General features: G+C 45.9%; 1 protein-coding gene across 1 annotated transcript in view; it reads left to right on the top strand.

Annotated features, from left to right (window-relative positions):
• Positions 1–24,129, top strand: part of Crim1 (cysteine rich transmembrane BMP regulator 1) — a 173,435-nt gene that overhangs the window by 142,922 nt on the left and 6,384 nt on the right. Inside the window, exons 9-13 of the mRNA XM_051166903.1 lie at positions 385–541; positions 2,024–2,145; positions 3,140–3,349; positions 6,676–6,891; positions 10,439–10,660. Of these exons, the coding sequence (XP_051022860.1) occupies positions 385–541; positions 2,024–2,145; positions 3,140–3,349; positions 6,676–6,891; positions 10,439–10,660 (927 nt within the window). The remainder of the gene's footprint in view (positions 1–384; positions 542–2,023; positions 2,146–3,139; positions 3,350–6,675; positions 6,892–10,438; positions 10,661–24,129) is intronic.

Genomic DNA, 24,129 nt, shown 5'->3' with positions numbered 1-24,129 from the left:
CATAAACTTCTGATTGCTGTATATTAGCATAAATCATCCTCAGTGGTTTGAAGTGACTAAAGGAGCAAAATTATGAAAAATTGCACCTAGTCATTACTTATTGGTGGTGACCAGCCCACTGTCGCAGGCCTAGCAGATTCAATTAGGCTTCAGAATTCCATTCCAGAGTGGGGCTCCATTTCACATATCACCATCAAAACCCGGAGCCATGCTGTGAGAACCGTGAAAGAGCCCCAGCTATACCTGTGCACTGTGGCTGAGGCTTTGGTAGAACTGAAGTTAAACTCTTATTTAAGGTGGGAGAATTCAGGGTGGGCATCGAAGCCATAGTGTGCTCTGGTCTGTTGTCACTGAAAGAAACGTACCATCCATGTGTCTCTACAGGAGAGGAACTGTGTGTAGGCCTTAAAAAAGCCTGCACCTTGGACTGTCCGTTTGGCTTCCTCACCGATATCCACAACTGTGAGCTCTGTCAGTGCCGCCCACGGCCCAAGAAGTGCAGACCCACGATGTGTGAGAAGTTGTGTCCACTTGGATTCCTGTACGTATTTGTCAGTGTCTGGCTGAGGTCCTCATACTTGCATCAGGAGCTGTTTTGTGTGTGTTTGAATGAGCCAGTGGTGGGTGTAACTCAAGAGGGGCCCTACTGTTAGGGGATTCAGAAGTGGGATGAGCTTTGTCTCCAAATGTAGGCATCAAGTTCTGATTTTTTTTTTTAATGTGTCTGCATGTACACCTACATGTCAAAAGAGAGCATCAGATCCCAACAGAGATGGTTGTGAGCCACCATGTGGTTTCCAGGAATTGAACTCAGGATCTTAATTCTCCAGCTACCAAGTTCTAACATTTTTTTTTTTTTTTTTTTTTATGAAGATGGTAGGGGTATGCTGTGGGTAGGTCTCAACAGTTAGAAGGCAGAGTCTACATCTAGTTCAAAGCCAGCCTGGATTGCATGATATCCTGTTTTAGGAAAAAAAAAATGGCCCCAAGTATTAATTGTCACTATTCTTAACTGTAAGACATGAGTGCAATACCAATAAAGATAAAATTATTTGGACTGGAAAAATGGCTCTATGGTTAAGAGCACATATGCTTGCTTGGTAAGCCTGAACAGTGCCCAGCCCCCTGTAATTCCGATCCATGTATCTGCTGCTCTGTCTGTCTTTTGTGGGAAATTGTACTCACATGATATATACACCCAGACATCACACACACACACACACACACACACACACACACACACACACACACACACACACAAAGGGGGGGGAGAATAAACTTAAAGGTATAACTTAACTGCTGATACAAAATGAAGTTACCCTCCAGCCCTAATAAAACAATCAATAATTACTAGCCTCCAACACCTTGGGTTTTCATTCATTTTCAATATATACACATCTATATGTGTGTATGTGTGCAGTGTGTGTGCTGTGATGAGCATGTGCAAAACAGCTGACACTTTCCAGGGGTTAACTTTCTTCTTTCACCACACGGGTTCTGGGAATCAGACTCAGTTCATCAGGATTGGTGGCAAGTACCTTTTTTACCCAGTCAACAGCTTGGCCAGCCGAAGGTTTTTATTAACATTTATGAAGGCTTCCCACATGTAAGTTTCAGTACTTAACATTTTTACTAGCATATGGAACTTCTCAAAGAATACAGCCACTTGGGAAAGACCACAGCCCTGACAAAATTTCTCTAATGTTGATCTCCCAACACTGGCCAACGATACATCTCCTACCGTTCTGTTCACTGCAGTTCATCCTTTATATTATGGTGCCACCTTTCTAATTAAACCCTCACCTGTGTCGCTGGGGAGGGCCACATCCCAGAAGCATATCCGTGTTTGGGCAGTTCTAAGCCTTCATCACGAGAGCTAATTACATCTGGCCCAGGAGTCTGGGGTGCAGAAGTCCCGTCGTTTTAGCTCAGATGCTGATGTCATTGGTCCTTGGTCTGAGTACTAGTGCATCGTTTGAGACTTCTTGATTTTCTGACCTCTGGCAAAATCTTAATTACCCAGGAAGAATAAGCATGGCTGTGACATCTGTCGCTGTAAGAAGTGTCCAGAGCTGCCATGCAGTAAGATCTGCCCCTTGGGCTTCCAACAGGACAGTCATGGCTGTCTTATCTGCAAGTGCAGAGGTAAGTGTGAGCCCTTTGTCCTCCTGGAAGCAGGGTGATAGAACAGAAAGGCGTCCCCTAAATGGACTGGTTTAAGTGATTACTACCTATTCTGAAACAAACACCACTCTCCCTGTGGCACTCTCCCACAGGACACCACTTGTTTGCCTTTCGTTGCAATAGAATTAAAAGGGCTCAGAACAGAATTTAAAACACAATGACCAAATTAATCACTTCATGGGGCTTCACTGTTACTTGTCTTAGAAACATTTGCCTTAAGCCAGAGTGTCTGGGCCTCCTCATACAGACTTTTCTTCAGGAGAAGGAGTACTACAGTAAAGAGCTTCACTGTGGCATTGGGAGGGCAGGGTGGGGTGGCGGGGTCTCTAAACTCCTGTCCACTTGGGCATTCCCTGGTAACACAGTTTTGAAGCCCCTGACTGTGCACCCAGAGTTCTTCTTCAACCTTTATCCCAGCTCCAGCCTGGATGCCCCTCCCCCACCATGCTGTAGTTTGTTGAAGTTATCGGACAATATGCCAATCAAACAATAAAATATCTCTGGAGCATTCTTTTTTCAAAGTTGAACAGTTAACTTTTTTAGTATTTTGAAGGAGTTCAGAGTAAACAAAAATGTAATCGATCACTTCAACTGTCTTATGAATTAGTACTCCAGTAGTTACAGGGGGAGGGGCAGAGTTCCCTCATTGGGTGAAGCTTTTAGAATGGTGAATATATATATTCATATATGTATACATATATGTATATATATTGCAATGCTTATCATATAAAGTGAAAGTCAGCAGTACTCCCTCAGTAGTAAGCATATTTGCAAGCTCCGTTCTTCTTTGTTTTTCAAAATTTGGAGCCTGTTGATTTGCATTCTTCTCCTAAGCCTTTCTGTGCCCTCCCTGGACATCGTTTTTGGTGACCAGGTTCTGTTGAACTTAAAGGCGCTACAAGCTTTCTCCCATGCCGTAGCTGCTTCTTTACCAGGCTACCTTCTGTCTGTCCAGAGGTCCCTACTTCAGCTGGGCCACCTGTCCTGTCAGGCACATGTCTGTCCATGGACGGCCATCATCATAAGAATGAGGAAAGCTGGCATGACGGATGCCGGGAGTGCTACTGTCACAACGGAAGGGAGATGTGTGCTCTCATCACCTGCCCGGTGCCTGCCTGCGGCAACCCCACCATTCGTCCTGGACAGTGTTGCCCGTCATGTGCAGGTAAAAACCGACTGCCCGATTGTTGTACAACCAGCTCCCGCCTTGTGGGGTCAGTCCTCAGGACACTTCTCAGCCGCTGTGGCTTCTGTTATTAACAACCACAGAGTGAGTTGGGCAGTGAATGATTAGCCAAGGACCAAAGGAAATTCCAAAGCTATGGACATGGTCCTCCATGTTTTTGAATGGTTTACTCAATTGTATTGCTCTTTGGACTAGTTTTTCCCCCTAGAGGTTTGCAGACTTATATGTAAATCCAACCCTTCAGGTCACTGCTAGCATATTAGGCTTATAGACCTTAGCTTTAGTTAATTGAAGGGGAGTGAGAGTTTTACTTCACAAAAGCTTGTAACTTACCAAGTAATTCTGGAGGGAGGAGAGAATTACTGAAATCTGTGGCCGTTGCTCCTTTCTAAAGTAACGGACCTGGGATGACACTCTTGCCAAATAGAGACATTTGGAGTGGTCACACATCCTAATAACAATGAGGACGATAACTCATGCTAGCCAGGCTACACCTGCCCCACCTCCCTGTACATCAAGACCCTCTCCGCTGTCACAGTCTGTATACCTCAGCAAATACCTTTGCACTTGGCACTTAAATGCAGAATAAATGTCTTGTTTTGTTTTCCCATAATGCAGTCAGATGTGTTCTCTATCAGCTGTTTCCTTTTTCACATACTTTGCAAGTAAAATATGAGCAGCCATGATGTCCCAGGTCAGAAGCAGTTTGGTGAGGTAGAATTCTGTGTCTGCCAGTTCTTTGAGGAAGAGAAAATCATTTGTTCCCTCAAGACATGCTTTATTAGAGGCGTGTATTGACTGGGAACCTGCACCTGGCTCTCTGTCAGCTGCTCCAGCGAAGAAGTCTGAGCTAGACAGGTGGAAATAAAAAGACACAGATCAAAGCAGAGCTGCAGTCAGTGGAGCCAGAAGTGCCTTTCTCTAGTTGGGAGATGCAAAACATTCTACAGCATGTAGTTTTTGACGAAGTATTGGGGCTGGAAGATGGCTCCGTTGGTAAAGTGCTCGCTATGCAACCTTGAGGGCCTGAGTCTGACCTTCAGTTTAAAAAAAAAAAGCCAGCCATAGTGGCTCACATTGTAATTCCAGTACCAGGAGGCAAGGGGGTCGGGGTGGGGGTGGGGGATAGAGACTAAAGGATCCCTGAGACTTACAGCACATCTAATCAAACCTAGTGGGTGAGCTCCAGGTTCAGTGGAAGACCACTAAACACAGATAGATGATACATACATACATACATACATACATACATACATACATACATACACAGACAGACAGACAGACAGACAGGTTCAGTGGAAGACCTTTAAACACAGATGATAGATAAATAGATAGATAGACAGACAGACAGACAGATGATAGATAGTTATTAATAAGAAAGATGCTCCTCATAGACCTCTGGCCTACACACACGCACACACACGCACGCACACACACACACACACACACACACACACACGACTGCACATATTGTGACTTTCTAAATATACATATACAAAAAACACTCCTATGCATGCCTGTGTAGAGTTGCTTGTTTTTTCTCAGAATCTTTAATGGTTTGCTGTATGTGGGCTCTTTGGTCTAGAAACTCTGAATGGCCCTCTGTATCCATGGACTCCTTCCTTCCTTCCTTCCTTCCTTAGAACAGTGTCTTACTTCTCCCATGCAGGAGTCAGCAGTGCTTTCCTGGGGTGAAGCAAGAGCTCCCCAGCTCTTCAGCATTGCGCTCATCAAATAGCACTCTCCTGTGTTCTTCCTCATCCTTCGCCTCTTCCTCACCATCTGCAGCCTCTGTGTTTTGCAAACACATTAGGGAGGTGAAACCCCTGCACACACCTGTCTTCTGGTGATTCCCACTACTTACCCGCATTTCAAAGGATGCCAGTTATCTGTGCCCTAGAAGCCCTTTTTGAATGCCATCAGAGAATCTTCCAATGTGAGCTTTTCAATGCAAGATATTTTTTCTCACTGTAAGCCACAGGAAATATACTTTGAGCATCCTGTCCCCCCAACATTTTCATGACTTCCTCCTGTGCCGGTCGTATACTGAGAAAAGAGCTGCCTGTTTTCTGGAGTGTGTCTGCTTCGTCTACATCCCAGACTTTCCTAGTTCTTGAGAGAAACCTGTCCTGAAAGCTGCTTCCTAACCTGAAAGTCACCCCACACCACGGTATCCCATCAGTATTGTGGGTTCTCACACTACCCACTGCTTTGTAAGTAAGAGCCCTGAGGCAGCGCTCAGCTCTGTGTGTTTCTACTCGGGGTGGTTCCTCTCAATCCTCAACATCCTCTGAGCTCCGGGGTCTGAGCCAGGGTCTGAGCCAGGAGCATGTCTCTAGATCCTTTCTCGGCGGGATGCTCCGCTGTCAACACCTTCTTGAAGTGCTTGTTGTATTTGGAATCCAGGAACACGGTTAATGCCTTCTTACTTCCCACATCACATCAGGGTAACTCCCAGTGCCTCTGTAGACATTGCAGCATTAAAATCTCCCCGAGCCACCTTGCCTCTGGGAAAAGGAATCACTGTTATCAGCCTCTGGGCATGTCCCAGGTCAGTGATGGTATTGTCCACCAAATGTTTAGTCTCAGGGGAGCGGTTCAGACTGTTGATTCTGTAGATACAATCTAGCTCAGGGTCCTGGCAACTGGGGCGAGGTGTGGCTCCTTGACAGTGGGCCATATTTCCCGGCATAAAAGTGCTCAGTATCCCAAGATACTAAAGTAGACAGGACATCCATCATTTTGAAGTTTTGTTTAATCTAGAGGCATATCCATTATCCAAATACCCGTTGACTTTGGTTCCAGCCCCTTGACTGTGCTAAATGCTCTGAGATGGTAGTTTTCAAAATATGTAAAATAGAATAATACTGCCTCTCTCACAAGGTCAATGGAAGGAAGAAACGAGATGAAATAAATAAGTGAGAAGTGCCCAGCCTGGAAATAATTGGACCATAACAAGTGCTCAGTAAATGAGCGATCTTTATTCTGGCCGACTCCCGCACACTCACAGGCATGCTCCAGCGACTGAGCATCCCTGTAATTTAATTCGTATTGAATTCCCTCAGGACTATTGACAGGCGCAACCACTCGAACCTCACTTCCTGCAGTGAGCTCTTTGTCTTCTGTTTGTTGGCTGGGAATCTGTTCTTTCCTTTCCGCTTCCTAGGGTAAGAATAGGATGAGAGAAATCCTGGAGACACTTCAGGGTTTCTCGCCCCTAAAGCAGACACCTGCAGTTGCTCTGACAGTCAAAGAAGCTGCCAGTGGTTAATTTTATCATATTCTGATTCTGCATTCTTCCTCAGACGACTTTGTAGTGCAGAAGCCAGAGCTCAGCACCCCTACCATCTGCCATGCACCCGGAGGAGAGTACTTCGTGGAAGGGGAAACATGGAACATTGACTCCTGTACACAGTGCACCTGCCATGGTGGCCGGGTGCTGTGTGAGACCGAGGTGTGCCCACCACTGCTCTGCCAGAACCCTGCACGCACCCAGGACTCCTGCTGCCCACAGTGTACAGGTAACCAGCATGGCGCACACTTAGTGGGAAGCGGGAAGGATGCAGCTTTGATCGACGGTTCTGTAGACCTGAACATCTATGGGAACATCTGGCTGACTACCTACCACCCACATAATCCAGTCAAAAACAAGCACCCGAGGTGACATGGAAAGGGAAGGGCTGACTTCGTCCTGCCTTGTCCCTCTGTAGCCTTACTACTCAGACTGAGGATGTACACAGAACACAAACAGGCCCTCTAGACCAAGTCATTCCTGATGATTTTTCTCATGTAAAAAAGTCATCTCACAAGAGACATTTGTCTCTAACAAATGCGAAAACCGGTTATTGGCAAATAATACAAATAAAACTCCTTGAAATTATAAAGGCTGTAAAAATACTTGGAAAATATTCACATGCCCTCCCTAGCCCTTTATTACTAAGACTGAGAATGTTGAACGGGTATGCCTGGCGTGTGCATGAGGCCGGCCTACCTCTGTGTTTTTCCTGTGATTCCTTGGGTCTTAGGAGGTAAATTTAATCATGAAAGAAATATAATGCAAACTTGTCACAATATTAAACGTGAGCTACACTACTGGCTCTATAACTAAAATAGTAGTTCTGCTAACACTAAAATAAGCGGCTTTTAAAAAACAGATTTAATTCGATGCCTAAAATTCCCAGAGCAGCTGGTTTTACTTGGTGATGCTTAATCCTCTCGGTTTTTTCAGCTGAAACCATACCACGTACCTTCTAAGCACATAGTAATGCAATTTTTACACGGGAAGACACAAACTTCATGTTTTGCCACTTCTTCCACTGTATACCTAGTTAACTTGCCCAGGATCCTGTTCTGTCTTCCTGTCCAGCATACTCGGTATCTAACTTTGAGCCAAGGTATCATCTTGGTATAGGTTTGTGGTGTAAAAAAGCAGCCAGTTATGCTGGCAGACCTAACCAGTGTAAAATCTTGGCTACCATGAGTAGTCCATATGTGTCATATCTTTAGGGTGCTTGTGACCTCTTCCAACCGTGTTTTTATCATGACCACCGGTTCGTATGGATGCACGCCCTAGGGGTGGTTGTCTGTTATGGAAGCTCTGTGAGTATCCACATCCTCCTGATAGGAAGTATTTCATGATAGTGAGCTCATATCCATTTAGTCACTGAGCCCTGGGGGTCCTGAGATTAAAAAACAAAAAGAGTGAAACACCATTAAGAAAACAATGGTGCACAGAGCAGAACCGTGAGAAGGAGGGCTTGGGTGCAGGTGGCTCAGGGAGATGTGAGGAAAGAAAGCCCCTCTGCCCCCTGGGCTAGGGCCTGAGTGACTCGGGATGTAGGAAAGACATCACTGTAGCTCCACCAGCCCAGATTCACTGATGGGACACCTGACTGCTCTCGGGGATTTGGTCCAGGAAGAGGAGACGGAAAAGGCCCAGGCCAGAGTTGGGCCTGGCTTCCAGTAAGAGTCTGCATGGCAGAGGCCCTTGAGTTCCTGTCAATCTAGCTTTGGCTTTCTGTTTTTTTGGTTTGTTTTTTTTTTTTTCTTATGTTTGAGTGGCACTCTGTCATCTTATACCTGGCTTTTTCTTCTCACTTATAAACGTAAGCCAAGGTGACTAATATTTTTTCTTTCCATATATGGATAACTCAGTGTTGGCTCTCATATTAATTACGCTTTGGAACTTTCTTATTTGTATATCAGCGTTGCAGAGGCTCCTTTTGGATATGTGAAGGAGAGCCTAGCTAGACTAAACTATACTTAAATGATACTCTTTAGTGGATCTTTTGGGGCTTTCAATTCGTAACTAGACTGCAGCAATAAAATGGTGTTTTTTCACGTGGGACTCACACTGCTTCAGCCTCTCGGGTCCTGAAACATACGTGTGAGCACCATGTTTGCCTCTCTCCCTTATCCTAAACCATAAGACACTGGTGCTCTGTACATCACAGTACACTTGAAGAGTAACATCCGCAAGTGCTATGCTGCACATCTAGAATGTTGCTTGCAAGAGCTAAGCTAATGCAGCCGGCAGGATCCTTGGGACTTCAGGGCCTGGAGCAGGTCAATGCGACTTGTGCTTACTTTCAGCCAAAAGTGAAGTTAGCAGTGGCCTCTTTCTTAAAGAAGAAATTCTCTGTGGGCATAAATGACCTTAGAAAGGCCACTGAGAACAGAATGCCATCCTCCCATCTTTATTTTACGGAGCATGCATGGGATGTAATGAACCGTCCATGAAACAGGCCCCACAGTGAGCAGGAGCCAGTGGAACTAAGTGTACTTTTGTGACTGTTTTCTGGTCTGATGAGAGGAGAGGTACTTGGTTAAGGAGAGTCTTCTGCCTGATTTCACTGTGCTGCTTCCCCTCTGACCCTCAGAGAGGGCCCCCGGGGGGGCAGCTGCCTGGGTCTTCACTGGAGGGTGAGGTGTGTTCATGCTACAGATGGAAGAAAGATGCTGCAGCTGGAGCTTCTGCCGCATGCGCTCACTACATGTCCGCCTTGCACCGCTGCCTCAAGGCTGGGAACAGCAGCGTTCGTTATGCTGATCCAGAAACACACAAGCTAACGTTCCTCCGTGTGTCCATTGAGAAAGCGTGGTTGGATTAGGGTTTTGCTTGGCACACTGCCGTGGCTGGTTTTAGGCTCATTAGAGATGGTGACATTGCTAAAGTACAAGCCTCCCTCGTTCAGGTTTCCTCTTGGGTTTAATTTTCATTAATTTCTGGGTACTTAAAAGATATCTGTGTTTCCTAGTGACACCCTTTCCATTTCAAGTTGTCTTGATGTAGAGGCCTTTGATAGCACAGCCAAAGATGGCTTGCTTATGGTTTCCCTGGGCAGTGTCCTTCTGTTTGATTTGGGCTGTTAGCCCTTCCCTTACTAATGGGAATATTTAAACTTAAGAATGTCAAAGGTAGATGTCTGGGAAGTGCAGTGCAGGGGAAACATATTGGAGTATTGCATGGTTAGGATGGCGTTGGCTATAAAATTTAAACAACTAGGGATTTATCTTACATATTTTACAAGAAGCTATAGCGGGAGTGGATCTCACTCTGTGACTCAGTGGCTGAGATCAGCCTGGCAGCAGACTCATCTTCAAGGCGGGAAGAATGGGGAAGGGCTGGTGGTAGCGGTGCCTCCACCCTTGGAAGAAAATGAGGGCATCCCTAGAAATCCCTTCATTAACCCCAAGTTCAGCTAGATCAGGTGCCCCATGCCCAGTTGCAAGGGATTCTGGGAATTGTGGTCCAGGTCCCATGAGCCTCCAAAGAGAATGAAGACTTTGCTTAAGGAAAAGGAGAAAGGCTGGAGTAGATCATGTAAAAGCACCTGACAGCAGCTCAATGACACGTCTTCTCCTACTGTTATTCTGTTTTAAAATACAAGGCCTTGCTAGAATCCAGCTCCCGATTTTGTGACAGGGCTTTTTGTTTGTTTTTTGAATGAGGCACCCAGAGCCTTAAAAGTGGGGAGCACCTTCGTGAGTCTGACTGGCACTTGGCTGTGCTGTGTAGTTGGTAGCCTGAAGAACTGTCTTTGCTGACCTATATGTTCATTTTTCCAGATGAACCTCTTCAGCCTTCCACATCCCATAATGAGAGCGTGCCTAGTTACTGCAAAAATGATGAAGGGGACATATTCCTGGCAGCAGAGTCCTGGAAGCCTGACGTTTGCACCAGCTGCGTGTGCGTGAATAGCATGATTAGCTGTTACTCTGAGTCTTGCCCTTCCGTGTCCTGTGAAAGACCTGTTTTGAGGAAAGGCCAGTGCTGTCCCTACTGCCTAGGTAAGATCAAGAGAAAAAGGAAAAACCTTTCACCTCACCCCCAGTCACCACTAAATCAACACCGACAGCCATTTGCGTAGATCAGTTAGTATTTCTTAAATTGGTTTTCCTTGGTTGGTGTGCCACACAGACCCAGTGTAGGAACATCAGTCAGGAGGAAGATGTGCTCCCCAGATGGAATGCGTGAAGAATAAATAGACGCTGTCTCAGAGTATAATGACATTATAGCACTGTTACGTTCCACTGGGACCCTTTGCAGGTTCAGGGTTTTCGATATCATAGCTGTCTCTACCTAATTATTTTCAGCAGTCACCCTCGCACATTATTCCCCATATTGGAGAATGTTTATTATATAAAACTTTCCTCTCCCTTGAGACCAACTCAATATGAAATATTCATCAAATCTCCATTTGTTTGGCTTTTTCCTGTCTTATGGGGCAATTAATTGATCCTGTTTAAGCCACATGGCTGTCCATGCTGACAGCCTAGGCACAGGGTGAGGTTGAGTAATTGATAGAACCTGTGGTGCCTCCTCTTGCAAGCAGAGGACATACAAATATTAGCACCTAACATCCATACCAAACTGTTCCTGTGGCCGTGAGCCAGATGCTGCTCTGGGGACCAGAAGGGAAGACTGAGACAGCTGGCAACTCTAGTCAAGGACAGCCATGGCTCCCCAGGCCCTCACTGTCATAATTGCGTTTGCATCCTCAAGTCAAATGAGAGACAAGACACCTCTCAGTCCCACAGTGGACCCATAGTCAGGTAGTACATGAAGACACATGTCTGTCGTCGTTAGTTAACAGGCATTGCGCGCTTAGTGCCAGTGGATTCTGCACGCTTTCTAGATACAAGTCATTGCAAGGATGTGGAGGAGTAGGTGGGAAAGAAGAAGAAAAAAATTGTTTCAGGCCACAGTACGGAGCTAGATATACACAGTGTGATGAGAGAGAGAGAGACGTGTGTGTGTGTGTGTGTGTGTGTGTGTGTGTGTGTGTGTGTGTGTGTGTGTGTTCAGTATATATACACAAAGAATACAAAGCAGTACGTTTTGAAAGCTGGGTTCTTTCCTCTGAGTGAACATCTATATAATTTATTCTTTGAGCTGGCAGGCTCTGGAGTGAGAACTGGGTAATTGTGATGTAATATCAACTATAGATGAGGAACATCTATAGAAACTGGGATGGATGGTGGTTTCCCAGTGGGAAGAGATACTCGTAAGCATCGTTCCTAAATGGGACTAAAAACATAACAAGATAAACACCCAAAATTAGCTCCTTACTTTTCAAAGAGCTGACCAAACTTTGTACAAGAGATGTCACTGCCCTTTGTCAACTATCCAAAGCCAAGATTTAACCAGGATAGTATGCAGTCCTCACAGCAGGAATACCGACAGTACAGTCCTGTTTACATATCACAGCTCTAATGATAAAAGGAAGAATTAACGAACCACCCAGAATTACATGGCTAATCCTTGGGAAATCAGAGCTCAGGAGGCCTCAGAATTCCATGTTAGCTTCAAAGGGGGGGGAAAAAAATCTAAGAGCAAATTTCTCTTGTTGAAATTCTCAGATGGTTTTGTTCAATTGCAAGCTCCCCTTGTGCTCCGTTGCTTCGTCGTCGGTAAAGCTGGTTACTTGGGTTATAGGTTGGTTTTCATGTGATGATGATATATCACTTCTCTTCCTCACAGAAACAAGTCCCTGAACTCGGGGAAGAACCCTTCCTACCTTAGTATTTCCTGTCGGTGTTTCTGTCTTCTGTTTTTTTCTTTTTTCCTTCATACTCCCAATTCCTGAATCATTTAGACTATACATTCTCATTTAGTGTAGGAAGAAAGATCCATTTGGCCAAAACTTGCGACTTGTGCTTTAAGTCCGATTGTTGGCACTTTGATTCAGTCATGGCCCGGGTTTCAGTACCCTCCACAGCGACCTCTCCTTCTACCCACCGATGTATGTGCGCTTGTATTCTGTAAGCTCGGACTCATCGTAAGGGAACATGAGAGATTTTTCCATCCGGAAGCTTAACTTGTGCTGTATTTATGATTCTTGTTCCGTACCTGTCGTTGTACGCTTGCATTCCTAACTAAGACGCCTTTGTCTGTGTCACACTTTTTTTGCAAATACTCTTGTTAAATTACTCCTGTCCTCACGTGGCTCCGCAAGTCAAGCACTGAGGTTGAGTTCATGAAGTAATGTAGAAATTTCCTATCTGACTTGCCTGTTTTATTGGGAGATGTTTTCTCTTACCAGCTGATTTGTCCTGACTTTCCACCAGCGTGGCTCCTCAACAGAGGCCCCAAGCCTGGGTAAACACCAGCATTCCCAAAAGGACTTCAGAGCTCTGCCTGAGATGCAGACCCTGAGTCCTCTAGAAAAGGACACATGGTGAGACAGGCCATTGTTTCCGCGTTCTGGAACACCAGGCTGTTTCCCCGGAGAGCAGTGAGGACCAGTGCTTGCACAGGGTCCTGTTTGGGGCATTCTCTTTCACCCCAGACTGTCAGTCTGCATATTTGCATACACCCCCCTGGGGACCGCACAGATCACCTGGGCACTGGCCTTGCCGTGGCCCCAGGTCTCCTTCTAGATAGCTGTTGCTCTTACAACTCCACAGCTACTGTGAAACTGACTTCTCATATCAAAACCAAGACGTCTGCTTGCTTTTTCCTTTGAATTCTCATACTATTCTCAGAAGAAGAGTAATGAAAAGTGGTGATCCTACTAAGAGCGGGCTTCTAATTATAAGTGTTTGTGTTCCTTTCAGCTAAATTATCATCTCACCAATGTGCGGTGATAATGGTTCTCCTTTGATGTGTGAAGGCCTCCTATTACGTGTGGTAATTTAGTAGGATGTGTAATACAGACATAATTAATAGGATTGGTGATTAATTTTGAAAAGTGAGCAGCTTTGTCTAATTGCTTATAATGCCCATCATTAGGGAATTTATCCTTCTACTCGAACGAAACTAAGTAGTAATTACCCAATCATTTTAATGGAGCATCTTAATTGATTTTCTAATTTTTTTGTATTCTGCCTTCCTACGCAAATACACACAAGCTTAGATTGTATTTTCATAGGTTTTCTGACTATAAAGATGGCTTTGAAAATAGTGTGGGTGTGAATCAGGTAGAGAAGAACATTCTGGAAATTCTGGTACGTGGTAGCAGGCATGATAGGTGGCTACTGGGAACCACGGGAGCCTCTGTTATGATGTACTTCACTATAAGGGCCCAGGCTCCTGTACAGCACCCTCGCTTTGCTACCAGCTGCATGTTATGTGCCTCTCTCGTGCCTTTCTAGAGGAAATAGTCTTTCAGGGCTGAGTGAGATCTCCACTCCATGACTCCCAGGGGAAAGCAAATGAGTAACCAGTGGCTAGCACCCCACCAACACTCACCACATCACTGAGGATGTGTATCCTTCCCCCCACCAACACTCACCACATCATTGAGATTCGTACCCTGCCCACAGCTTTGGCAAGCGGTAGGGACATGAGTGTCCCACAGACCCTTCCTAGGCCTGTGATTCAGTTTTTCCAGGTCAGCTATCCCAGGGAAAGAACACTCCATTTGTTGTAAAGACTATTCTTAGTCTAACAGATGAGGTCTTGCATTAGGTCCCGGTCAGCTGGGCTGCCACTAGGCTGGTCTAGGAGAACAGAGCCACACTGTTAGCTAAGGCAGAAGTGTTAATCAGAATATTACCTTGAAAATTATGGTATGGTAAGCATATATTCATTTGTAGTTCCATGTTACTTTACTTGATATTTTAGCTCACATAGTGAGAATCACAGCTAGAAATCAACTTAAGAAGTTCTTGTCAAACGTTAGTTATTTTGGGATAAGAGCCATTTGTTTATTAAACACATAAAACATAAACATGTGGTTTATAACTTGAATATGAATGAAGCTAAGATATTCTGTTTATATGATTTAGAGTCATTTCCAAATGTCTTTAATATAGACCTTTAAAATCTATGAAAATGAGCTTTCTGATAGATGATTCATCAAAGGATAGTTTTCATCTATAGCTCAGTCTTTTCCTTATAGGTGCCTCTGTCTGATTAGCACATAGCCATACTTTGCACTTGCTATGTGTCAGTCTATATTAATATTTGCAGTGACACTATCGCAAGGAGCCAAGCTAGCCTGGCTTGAGTCAGAACTCTGTTCTTTCTCAGTGCACCACAGTACTATAATTGTGTAGCAATCTCCAATGAATGAGCAGAAGAATGGCTCCCTAAGAAGTGAGAGGCTAGTGCTCTATTGCAGCACATCAGTCTGCTGTGCAGCATTCCTTGTGCTTCCGCTTGTGTGTGTTTCAGACTGACTTGTCCAAACACTGCCTTCTTAGAGGTCTGTATGCATGTATATCAGGCAGAATCAAACACAACACCCATTTGCATCAACATCATTAAAATTCAGAATTCATGCGGTTAATGTTATGTGGCTTTAAGTCATAATGTTGGGACACTAGAATCCAATATTCCGATGTGTTTCCTTACGATTAAAAACGTGTGTACATTATAAGGGACTTGCCTTGGAGCCAGAGTTATGATCACAGCTCTGAAACACACTGGCTCTGTGTCTTGGTGACAGGATATGCTCCACCTCAGTTGCCTCCTGAGGAAGCCTGTGCTACTCAGAGATGTATGTAAGTGAGGTGACGTCATGTTTGCGTGTGGAGAGGTAAACGCAGTGAGCTCACCCTGCCTCAGTGGTCCCCTGCTCCTGCAGTACAGACTGCAGCCAGTCTGAACAATGTTCAGATAGTGCCATTTATCTCTCCATGATGCAGTGGGGCTTCTGGTTTCACCAGGAGAGAGGCCAGCACAGCGCATCTCTGTGACGACCCTCTGAAGGATGGGAACACAGTAGTGATGGTCGATGGGCAGGCATGTCTTTGCTCATCTTTAAAAGCCCATGGCTTCTTTGGCCACTCTTGTGGCCTAGGTAGAAATCGCATGCTCTCTGTAAGACTTGGGCGGTTGGGGTGCTTACCTCACTGTCCTTTAGACATTGTCAGTGTGAGAAGATGGGACCCATTACTTGGATTTCAGGAGCTGGCATCATAATGAGGACTCCATGAACTCCTTGTGTGGTATTCTCTGTGACCCCAGGACAACAACTGTTGATTGTGGAGGGCACGCTCTTCTAGGAAAGAGTCATGCATCCCTTCTAACCGTTCCTCAGCCCCAGATTGTCACCCTCATTGTCAGAATAGGTATTAAAGACCTTTAAATGAAAAGAAAGAGATAAGATGTAATGGAAAGGAAAGCGAGAGAGAGTGGGCTTTTGCGTATTGTTTAGAGGGTGTGAGAAGGAAAACATTCTGGTTGTCATCTACTGTACTAACTTTGGAACTGGTCTAAAGTTACCGCGCCAAAAATAAACAGTGTTTGATTTCAGTTTGCTTACGTCTTCTCCTGCACCCTAGGAAACACCTCCTTCTGCGTAACCCATGCACAGTTTTTGTTTCTCCCTTTAGCATCCTTTTTGGGCATCCAACATTGCACACAGAAATGTACATGTTTGCAGTTAATTCGAGGAGGTCCTCTGAGATACAGCATCTGCCTCAGCCCCTGCCCAAGGATGGCCTTGTATGGAAAGTCCTTCTGCAACGTGCCAGAGGCTGGTACGAGAGTCTCAGAGTGTAGCAGCATCTGTCCTTTACTGCTTATCCCTGTACAAGAGGTCAAGCCTGATTTCCTACCTGCTGGTGATAAGGGATGGGCAGAGACTTCTTCCCAGAAGGACACACTTGGGAAGGATCCCTGGATGCTGCTGGCAGAGGATTTCTAACAGCATGAATCATCTCCTGTGGGTACAGAGGCTGGGACATCCCACCAGTTAGCTTTCTTAGCAAGATGCAGTACTCCGGCATCCTAGCAAAGATGCAGTACTCCGGCATCCTAGCAAAGATGCAGTACTCCGGCATCCTAGCAAAGATGCAGTACTCCGGCATCCTAGTAAAGATGCAGTACTCCGGCATCCTAGCAAAGATGCAGTACTCCGGCATCCTAGCAAAGATGCAGTACTCCGGCATCCTAGCAAAGATGCAGTGCTCCGGCATCCTAGCAAAGATGCAGTACTCCGGCATCCTAGCAAAGATGCAGTACTCCGGCATCCTAGCAAAGATGCAGTGCTCCGGCATCCTAGCAAAGATGCAGTGCTCCGGCATCCTAGTAAAGATGCAGTGCTCCGGCATCCTAGTAAAGATGCAGTACTCCGGCATCCTAGCAAAGATGCAGTACTCCGGCATCCTAGCAAAGATGCAGTACTCCGGCATCCTAGCAAAGATGCAGTGCTCCGGCATCCTAGCAAAGATGCAGTACTCCGGCATCCTAGCAAAGATGCAGTACTCCGGCATCCTAGCAAAGATGCAGTACTCCGGCATCCTAGCAAAGATGCAGTACTCCGGCATCCTAGCAAAGATGCAGTACTCCGGCATCCTAGCAAAGATGCAGTACTCCGGCATCCTAGCAAAGATGCAGTACTCCGGCATCCTAGCAAAGATGCAGTACTCCGGCATCCTAGCAAAGATGCAGTGCTCCGGCATCCTAGTAAAGATGCAGTGCTCCGGCATCCTAGCAAAGATGCAGTACTCCAGCATCTTTAAGAAAGTTGCATTTCTTTTTCTTCTTTTTTGGAGCTACCTTGATCTTGCATTGTTTCTGCTTTCCATTAGCATACATTTATTCTCCATGTCTCTCTCACACACACACACACACACACACACACACACACACACACACACACACACACACACACACCCCACACCTTATTTGAAATAGTAGGCCATACTGTGAAGTAAGACTTCACTTAAAGTTGAAAATGGACTGCTTCTTTGAACTTGATCCTTGAAGTACCCAACCAGCCACAGTGGATCCTCAATACAAGGATGAACTGAGAAACCGTGTCCTTTTTGCATGCAGTGGGAATCAACCAAAGGTCTCTGCATACCAGTTGGTCAGATTTCTGTTCATGGAACTCAGGAACATTTATAATTCTTCTGTTGATTTGAAGCAACCACTTTATTAGAGGGTGCTAAAGAACCCTGAAATTCTCTCTTGATCTTTATAGCGGAGTTAGACTTCACATCCTGAGAAATAAATAAACAAAAAATAAAGTTGGGTTTTGAAGAAAGGACTTCAATGTCCACTGGCTTATACGTCATTAAAGATACTGTATAGAGGTGGCAGCCACCCTATGCAATAATACTTACCACTTATTTATAAAAATGATTAAGACTGGATTTTTTTTTTCCAGTCTTTTTCCCTCATTGGAATTGTTCTGGCAAGTCCATTTGCACTCTTGGAGTCCACCCTGCTCCTTGAGCCAGCATGCTCAGGGTCGGTGCCTATACAGCTGTTAACTTCCAGTGGCCTTTTGGTCATTTACTTAGATCCCCGCGTCTTGCGGTTTTTATTTAAGTCTCTTCTTTACGGCAGGGGCAGGGAGGAGAGTGATTCTCAGTAAGGTTTGCTCACATCTCATGACTAGCATTTGCCCAACTGAACTTGATAAAGAAAAGTGACATCACAGGCCAAGGATTTGGTGTCTTATCAGAAAGTAAAACATAAGATAACTGTGCCTTACTCCTTTCTGGGTTACAAAGAGGGATTGTGATGCGTTGTGGGAAGTGTAAACTGCTACTGTGCTAAGTACTTTTCCTGCATCGCTGCCTGATCATTAGTGATCTTTGGCCACTTTTTCTACTCCCTCTTCTAAGCCTCTTGATGCCCATGCTGTACAAGCTACCCTTTTCATCCCTGCCTGAGTGATCTCACTAAGTATTATTTACCTGAAATGAGGCTAGGGAGGAAGCTCGGCAGGTACAGTGCCTGCTGTGCAAGCGTGAAAACCTGAGGCTAGACACCAGGACCCATGTAAGAAGCCAGCCATGGCAGCGAACATCCCCAGCATTGAAGGAGGAGGCCCAGGCAGATCCTCGAGCTCGCTAGCCAGCCAGTCTGCTCAGTCATGGAGTTCTGGGTTCAGTAGGAGAAACTATATCAAAATATAAGTTGGGGACACCATCCACACATACACATAGCACACACGCATGTGCACATACAGAAACACGCTAAACTCCATACACAAACTTAAAGTTTCAAGCTTAGTATCCACATTGAAGTGGGATAGTGTGGACCAGTCCTTTGGCACACCCACTAACTATAAGCCCCTGTGGCTCTGGAAGCCTGTCCCAGAGGGTATGTGCCCTGAAGCTGAGCCTTAAGTGTGAGTGTGCCTGTATCTCCATACCGGTGGAAGGAACAGATGTCCCAGAGTAGGACTGTGCTGGATAAATATAAACAGGATGGAGAGCAGAGGGGAGAAACACCACTTCTTAAAGCAACGGCAGCACTTAGCTTCTTGGCCACCAGAATCCCAGAGTAAATTACTTTCCGGGACTTTGTATCGTGGCAGGAGATTTGAAAGAACTGATGCAATTTCTTGAGCTGCCTAACTTCCTCCCAGGAACTAACTCCCACACTACAGCTACCAGAACAGAATTAGAGCCCAAAGCGTCCGTCCAAGGTTATCTCTGAGGTAGAATCTGAGAGCTCACATGTAATGCAGGTTACTGTAGGTTTGAGGTTCTGTATCCTTTAGTGGAAGGAACAGGAAGGAGTCAGGAGACGCCTCTGCAGAGGCTCATCTATCCAGCAGTAGGTTGCAGTCAGCCTGTGTGTCCACGCGGGTGACTTCTAAAACTGAAGGGTGACTATGGGTAAAGGAAGAAAGCACTGCAGGCCGCTGCAGCCCTTAGTGAACTTTATCTTCTAATTAAAACGGCACAAGTAGTAAAAAACCAGGTCCAACTTTCACAGCTTGTTAAAGCTCTTTTTCTTATCTGGAAAAGACTGTCAAGTTGAAACAGTTGAATTCAGCCTAGAAAGAGGGAACATGCAAGGCCTTGACAGTTTCCCCCTTTCATAGAAGGAGAAGCCAGGACAGAGAGAGGGGAAACCACACTGGCTTCTGCTCCCAAAAAGCATCGTGTAATCTTAATGTGGACCTACATGGTGCAGGATACGGTTGCTTGAATTTGTATACAAGGAAGAGAAGTGTGTGTGTGTGTGTGTGAGAGAGAGAGAGAGAGAGAGAGACAGACAGACAGACAGACAGACAGACAGAGAGAGACAGAGACACGGAGGGAGCATCCTGTGACTTAAACAGACCCTGTCATGTAGCCATTGCTCCTGGCCCACCATATTGACACTGTCAGCAAAGCAAACCCTTACCTGAAAGAGGCCGTTCTGATTGCATGTGAGGGGTAAGACTGGTGTGGAGGGTAAGGGAACAAAATGCCACAGCTTACCAAACCACAAACAGTGACCCTAGTGACCATCTCACCTGAATATTTCAAGAACTGCCCCTAGATGCCATTGCCGGTGGGAAAGCCCAAAGCTGTCTGAGGCTGTGGCAGTGCCATCGGAGCATGATCTCTGCCTCCAGTAAAGGTGCTTCAAGGAGGATCGTGTTTGCTGGCATGTTCCACTCCTCATGTGCTGGTTTTAAATGTAAATGTTGTTCTGTGTCAGTGTCGTACCTGATGGTGTTTTACTTCTCTCATCATTTTCCTCTGAGAGGGCGGGAGAAAGGGAAGCAGTAAGGAAGGGAGCAACATGCAGTAGGGAGACTTCCAGAAAGGCCCATGAGTCCTCACCGCCGTGCCATCCATCACCACTCCTCAACCATGGTGTGCCACTTGGTTGAAAGAGGTCTCCATTTCCTGGAGCCACAGAGTAATAATGGCTTGGCTTGGCTTGCACTGGTACCCCCCCCCCCCCAGAAGGTGATTCCCCCACACACTCCAAGGCATGCCACTGTGCTTGGGAGACAGAAGTCATGCAGGGGCTGGAAAGCCAAACCCCGCTCTGGTTCCTGGCCCACCCTGCCTTCCTGCCCTCCTTTGACAAGTGACTTTACTTCTGTGTGCCTCAGTTTTCTGTGGGGTTGAAACAATGACCCTGGCCACTGAGCCATGGAGATCAAGTGGAATTGACACATGTGAAATATTTATCTTGGTGCCTGGCACCTAACAGCCCTCCAGTAAGTGGAAGTTATAAATAACCTGAGTATTGAATAATAGAAGAACATGATGTCATTGCCAGAGTAAGCAAAGCAACTGGGTGATCGGTGTAGTGGTAAGAATAAAATAGCATGTGCACCCAGTAGCCACATAGATCTGTGTCCCCGAGCCTGCACTCTTCCTCAGGCCATGTGCTTCAAGTGGCTTTTATAGGTAGTCTTACTTAGGCTAAGCGGTCTCTACAAGAAAACTGCAGTAACTTTATTAATTCATTATTGAGACCCTCAAATCGCATAGTCTTGCCCGTTTCCCACTCTGAAAGTTTCTTAAGCCCATAGTCCATCCAGCTACCAGCAGGTGCTCTACACTGAAGTCACTAACTTCTCAAGGGAAACTGAAGAAAAAGCAAAAGTAATTCTCTGAAGACTCATTAACCAAAATCTATCTTACTATTTTTCTGGGCCAGATGACAACTTGCCCTAGTAAAGTTACTTGGGGCTGTCTCGAGAGCAAGAGTCACATCTGTTTGCTTCATATGGAAATACATTATTAGCACAGTGTGGCTAGGTTTTATACCCTATTTGGATAAACAAAATTAGTTGCTATGAAGAGTTTTGGTATTTTGACTCAAGTGGACTTTGCGAGAGCAGGGGTGATGTCTCTGTGAATCCATGAGCATTGTGCTTCAGGTCTCTGCACACCTCACTTCAGACACTAGTGCAGCCTTTGCTGGGCTCTGTGCATACCGGGTGGCCTCAGAGTGCTCACCGGAGACAGCGTGGGAAACGTTTTGCTGCCAGCAGGTGACGGGTGTGCTCCGAACATCTCCACATCCACTTTTTCACATCTGATCCCAAATGTGAATTAAAGTCATTCACAGGCGAACTGAAGCTGAAAGGGACATGTTTCTGAGGTCCTTGGTGATGGATAGAGCCCGAGTGGGATCCTGGTAAACTGGTGAAGATGCCCAGCAGCCAGGTCCCGTTGTAGTCAGCCACCTGGTGAAGGAAGATAATTCTGTAAGGGCTGCGTGCCTCTTGTTGGGGGTCAGAAACTCTCACTCTCTCTGAGAGACAGTAGAGCCGGGTCTCTCCGTGGGTTGCTAGCATACCGGGTTCTACTGTGTTCATGGTCATTTTGCTGCTTTGAACTTTTAATACTAATTTTTAATCAGAAAAAATATTGAAGCACTGGGCGGTGGTGGCGCACGCCTTTAATCCCAGCCCTCTGGAGGCAGAGGCAGGTGGATCGCTGTGAGTTCGAGGCCAGCCTGGTCTACATAGCGAGTCCAGGATAGCCAAGGCTACACAGAGAAACCCTATCTCAAAAAACAAAAAAAAAAAAAAGAAAGAGAGAAAGAAAGAAAAGAAAAAGAAGATAGCAAAGGGAGACTTTTTCACCTCCTCATGCTCCACCTCCCAACTGTTCCCCAGCAGTTCTTTCACAGAAACCCCTCAAGCCTTGTCACCCTTCCTTCCCACCTCCACGATCTCTATCTAAACTCCCCTGGACACTGTCCCCAATCTGCCTTAGCCCATGAGGACATCCATGTGGGTGGATTTCAGTTTCCTTCTGAACTCAGAAGGGCCCTCCCCCACGCTATAGGAAGGATCTAAAGGCCTCGACTGTGGTGCAAAAGCCTTTGTTATCCATTTCAGAACGTGTCTCCAGGGACACTCATGAACACACGCTCACTCCCCAGACGCCCTGACACGTCTCCCTATCCTTCTAGTGAGCCAAGAAGGCACTGGATGCGCCCACTCTTCTAGGGTGCCTTCCCTCTAGCTCCTTCCTGTTCTCTTCGTTGCTTAAGGGAAAGCCAACGCCTGCAATCGCAGGAAAAAGTCTCACTTTCCTAGCAGATTTGGTCCTTCCACCCTCTACACTCCCCACCTGGGTTTACTCTGTATTAGTAGTGATAACTGTGTCGGGCTTCGGTAAGGGACCCCCCAAGGCTGCCTCCGCCACACCTGGGCCGGCACCAGTGGTGAGTGTTGCTACGTGTAAGGATGCCCTCATTGACGTTCAACACATAACCATCATCTTTGACACCCCAGCCTCATTTTGGAAGCTAATATTACTTTGTAAGCATTAGTAGCATTGGTTTATTAGACATCTTAAGGCATGATGAGTTTCTGTGCTGAGACCCTACAGAAACAGGACCCAGCACTTGGCCCTGAGTCCAGCCTCTTTGCACAGAGTCTTCAGCCCTTCTGTCACGCGGCCAGCATAAGATGCAGCAAGGGTAACAGCCAAGACAGGGCACGGAGTTGAGCCTCCTCTTCCCCAATTCCTCACACAGAACGGCGGCAGCAACGATGTTACTCCATCCCTGGAGCAGCTTCCCGGGCTGTGTAAAACGGAGGCAATCGTACATTTTGCAAAGGATTGAATCCTTCCCTACAAGGCTGATGCATAACAGACTCTAGGTTCAGTTGCCAGAACTACTCTTCCTGGGATGAAGATGAGGTCAGAATACTTTGTGAGCTAAGGACACCTTGTAGCTCTGCTCAGCCCATTCCCCAAGTTGGTTTTAGAGATCTTCATCGAAGTCACCTCCTTTAAGGAATCCATCCTAGCAAACCCTTGTGTTTCAGTTTGATTTGAAAGCCTTCCTATGAGTTGTTAACTTAATAGATGATTCATCAAAACACTAGTGCGGAACATGGACTGATATGGCTAAATAAACATTTTAGCAGATGCTGGGAAATTGATTTCTCAGTACTACCAAATTGTCCCCTGCTGAGCTTTAGGCGGCATTAATGAAACAGTAGGGAAAAAATGTTAAGAATCAGGGGTTATGCCTTTTAATGCATGATACAGGTTTTATTCCTGTGCTTAGATGTTCTACGTTCTATCCTCTGTGTCTGTCCAGTGGATATTAGAACACCCAAGGGCCCCCCAGGGGGAACACTGTGCCCTGGGCACCCCGACTTTCCTAAGGAGTTTCGCCTTAGGCTTGCTCGCTCGGACCCCAATCTCAAGCCCCAGAGGGAAAAGACTAGCTATTTAATGTGATCACTACGAATAGGTTACGAAGAGCAGGGAGCTTGCAAGGGAAAGGCTGGCATATGAGGATGGCAGGGGATGATATAAACTTCTAAACAGAATAAAATATTTGTAAATGTAGTTTGTTCTCAAGAACCCTAGTTTGATGGTGTTGAGAGGAGAGTGGGTTAAGTGAAGTAAAAATTGTGTTGGAGGTGGAAATGTCCTTATTGGTGAGAAGTCATGCAATATCCCTGAAAGGTGACGGGAACAGTTATCTAGGGCACTGTGGCTCTTACCCGTGCCATCTTCCAGCATGGTTTATAAAACACACTAATGGTGGGGATGAGTATTGGTAAAGTCTGGCTCTGTGAGTGTGCCCAGCTGGACCCCTTATCCCTTTCTGTGTCACATTGTGGGTGACAGCCTAGTGACAC

The sequence above is a fragment of the Acomys russatus genome, chromosome 1 (genome assembly GCF_903995435.1).
Source record: "Acomys russatus chromosome 1, mAcoRus1.1, whole genome shotgun sequence".
In the NCBI taxonomy this organism is placed as follows: domain Eukaryota; kingdom Metazoa; phylum Chordata; class Mammalia; order Rodentia; family Muridae; genus Acomys; species Acomys russatus.
This window is presented reverse-complemented; position numbering and strand designations above follow the sequence as displayed.